Source organism: Bidens hawaiensis, unplaced genomic scaffold, assembly GCF_021521415.1.
Source record: "Bidens hawaiensis isolate Kalapana, Puna unplaced genomic scaffold, B.hawaiensis_p1.1 tig00001721_1, whole genome shotgun sequence".
NCBI classification, from domain to species: domain Eukaryota; kingdom Viridiplantae; phylum Streptophyta; class Magnoliopsida; order Asterales; family Asteraceae; genus Bidens; species Bidens hawaiensis.
The window spans coordinates 1,681,039-1,683,967 of NW_027491098.1; the positions used below are offsets into that span (position 1 = coordinate 1,681,039).

At 36.3% G+C, this 2,929-nt stretch overlaps 1 protein-coding gene across 1 annotated transcript; it reads left to right on the forward strand.

The window, feature by feature from the left end:
• Positions 1-2,222: 2,222 nt before the first annotated feature.
• LOC143596550 (protein GLUTAMINE DUMPER 1-like) lies at positions 2,223-2,537 on the forward strand. The gene has a single exon (XM_077075299.1). It carries the CDS (start codon positions 2,223-2,225, stop codon positions 2,535-2,537), a length of 315 nt encoding a protein of 104 aa, XP_076931414.1.
• Positions 2,538-2,929: the final 392 nt, after the last annotated feature.

A 2,929-nucleotide genomic window follows, 5' to 3' on the forward strand; every position in this document is an offset into this window, starting at 1 on the left:
TTAATTAATGAAATGAAATGAAATCATCTATTAGAATATTCACGTGGGAATCCATGTATCATTATCATCATCATCATCATCATCATCATCATCATCATCCCATATATGATTATTAAAGCCCATCGTAAAACCGTCGGATTTTAATCAGGTAATCATCTATTATGTAAAACAAAAGGAAATAAGTAAAAGTGAATTCATAATACATTTAAATACATATAAAGATGTTACTATGTCTAATTGATGTCAAATTAATATACATAATAAAAACTAAGTTATTGTCTATATTTCTTCCAACGCAACCATCTTTCCACTTTCATCCAAAAATCGATTTCAATCACGCAATATTCCTTGTATTTAAATTTCCTAAAAAATTAGAAGTGACAAGATATATTGAAGCACATATTCCCACCTTCTATCTCTCCATCTAATCGTACTTTTTTTACTTTTAAAGGCTTGTGCCTCACATAAATGTGTGCTCATTTGTTACATAAGAACAAGCTTTTCTTAGATATATTTTATTCTTAAATTACGGAATAAAATGCTATTATTTTGTGTTTAATTTATTATGGAACTTATAAATTATTTACCAGAAAATTTGTGATATGGCTTGATAGCTTGGAGTATTTATCATAAGTGAGGTCAACATTTTTACATTATTTTCAAAACATTCGATTGTTGGATTTCATCAGAAATAGTACAAGGTTCAAGAATTATGTTTTAAGAGTTCATTTGAGGCTGTTTTGCTGTTAACATACGTTTAAGTTGATGTTGAAACAAAATTTGTTCGACTATTCCCATACTAGGGTTTAACTAGTCTAATCAATTTCACTAGGTAGAGTAACTAATACCTTGTTGACTAGGGTAACATGTTAGTGCTAATTGCGCTTAATCTTCACCTGAATGACACGTCGGTAATACAAAATATGACAAGATCTTCAAGGGCTTGGGAACATGGCTGTACGACTCGAGAGTCAAGTGTCGGACACGTTAATCGAGACAACTTCTGGGTTGTGATGTCTTAATCAAGAAGCCCCTTGCCAGCTATTTATATATGGTACGGAGTTCGTTGGCGGCCGGACCACTTAGATTGGTAGTGGTCCGCCACCGCTCAATTGATTCGTGTCATTGACACTTGCTAATCTATTTCAGAAAATATCTAGCCATGGTGGACCGTGTCGGCGTTGCTGACAATCTGCCACGATAATGAGTCATTGGACATGTATCCAAAACTAACGTTTAGTCACTTGCTATGTGTCACACATGTGTTGGTTGCTTCACTGCTAAGACTAGACGGTTGGAGGACCGTTAGAAAAAATTCAGTAGCGTTCCTCCACCGTTGAACATGCTTGGCGGATCTTTACCAAAAACGGTGGTGGTTCGCCACTGACGTCCAATTTTTCAGAGTTGCAAATATGACCATGTACTTTAATTGTAGCATAATTACCAATGGGTCTCTCAACTCATAAGTGGTCTCATGTAACTTTTGGGTGTTGTTGCAAGTTTGCTAGATTATATATGTCAAGCTCTATGATATGGGAAAAGGTAAGAAGGAACACCCCCCCCCCCCCCACCAAAAAAAAAAAACCCTTTTTCCCAAATTCAAAGTCTTTCTACAATTTCCCATACCCATGATTCAATTTCTTAGAAAAAGTCAACAAAAAGGTCGTACAAGGGTATCAATATCATCGGGTAAAATCAGTTAGCGTTCCACGAATGCATTGGTAAAAACTCCAGGGACAAACCGGAGGTGGTATCTTGGTCGACCCTGTATTTTTCCCATTCTGTTCTGGCTCTTCAAGGTCTCCACTTCATCCCCTCTTATTATTGGATTGAACTGGTTAAAAATGACCCAAGTAAATGTGCGAAAACAAAACTAACTCAATGTGGATATTTGCCTGATTTTCTTCTGCTTTAAAAACATTTTTTTTTTCTGAATTTAAAAACCACTTTAACTTTTTTATTTATGTATTCTCAAGCACCATGAAATTACTTAGAATAAAAAAAGATTATCTAGAAGAAAAAATTTCAACAAGAATCCACCCTTTATTCATGGCTCAATTCATTGCTCCATTAAGTAACTTTTGTTTCAGAAGCTATACACCGTGCATTGCATGTTGTACATGTCCCGCTATATATGTTTGCACTATCCCATTTACAATTTTCACATCACACACAAGACACAATAATCACACACCAACCAAAAACACATACACAAAATCATAATGGGATCATCTGAAGCTTCATTGTGGAGGTTTGATTCACCATTGATATATTTATTTGGAGGAATATCAGTGGTACTTGCACTGATAGCAATAGCGTTGATCATTCTAGCGTGTTCTCAACGAAAACGGCGGTTGACGGGTGGCGATATCGAAAGTGGTGACGACACACATAAGGCGTCGAAGGCGGCGTACAATGGTTGTAATGGGGTAGATGATGGCCCCAAAATTGTGGTGATTATGGCCGGAGATGAAGTTCCGACATACTTAGCGACACCGTCCGATGTTGTCGCGGAAGGCAAAGATGTTTCTAAGTGATAAAATTTTAGATATGTTTCCTTGGAATTTGTAAATTCCGAGGAACAAAAATTTTGTGTCTTTGGACAACAATTTTGTTATGGTTTTTGTGTTCGGGAATATATATGTAAGATGAGATAGATATCTACCAGTTTGGGTTAATAAAAATGATTAATTACACGATTTTTATAATTATTTACGTCTAGTAACTAGTTATTAGTAAGTAATAACTTACTCCAAGCAAAGAATGTCATTATTATGTTCGGAGGAGTAAAGTTTCCGGCTGCCCGCAGGCAGATAAAAACTTTGTTGATATTTGGTGGCTTTTGGCCATGTGTTATACGGCCGCTTAGCCTGTTGGCACCCTATCTGACACCCCGCTGGGCCTTAATTTGCTACGAGTATACCGCATG

Bases quoted from the DNA above. Each gene is read 5' to 3' on its own strand.
- LOC143596550 (XM_077075299.1), top strand. From the start codon at position 2,223: ATGGGATCATCTGAAGCTTCATTGTGGAGGTTTGATTCACCATTGATA.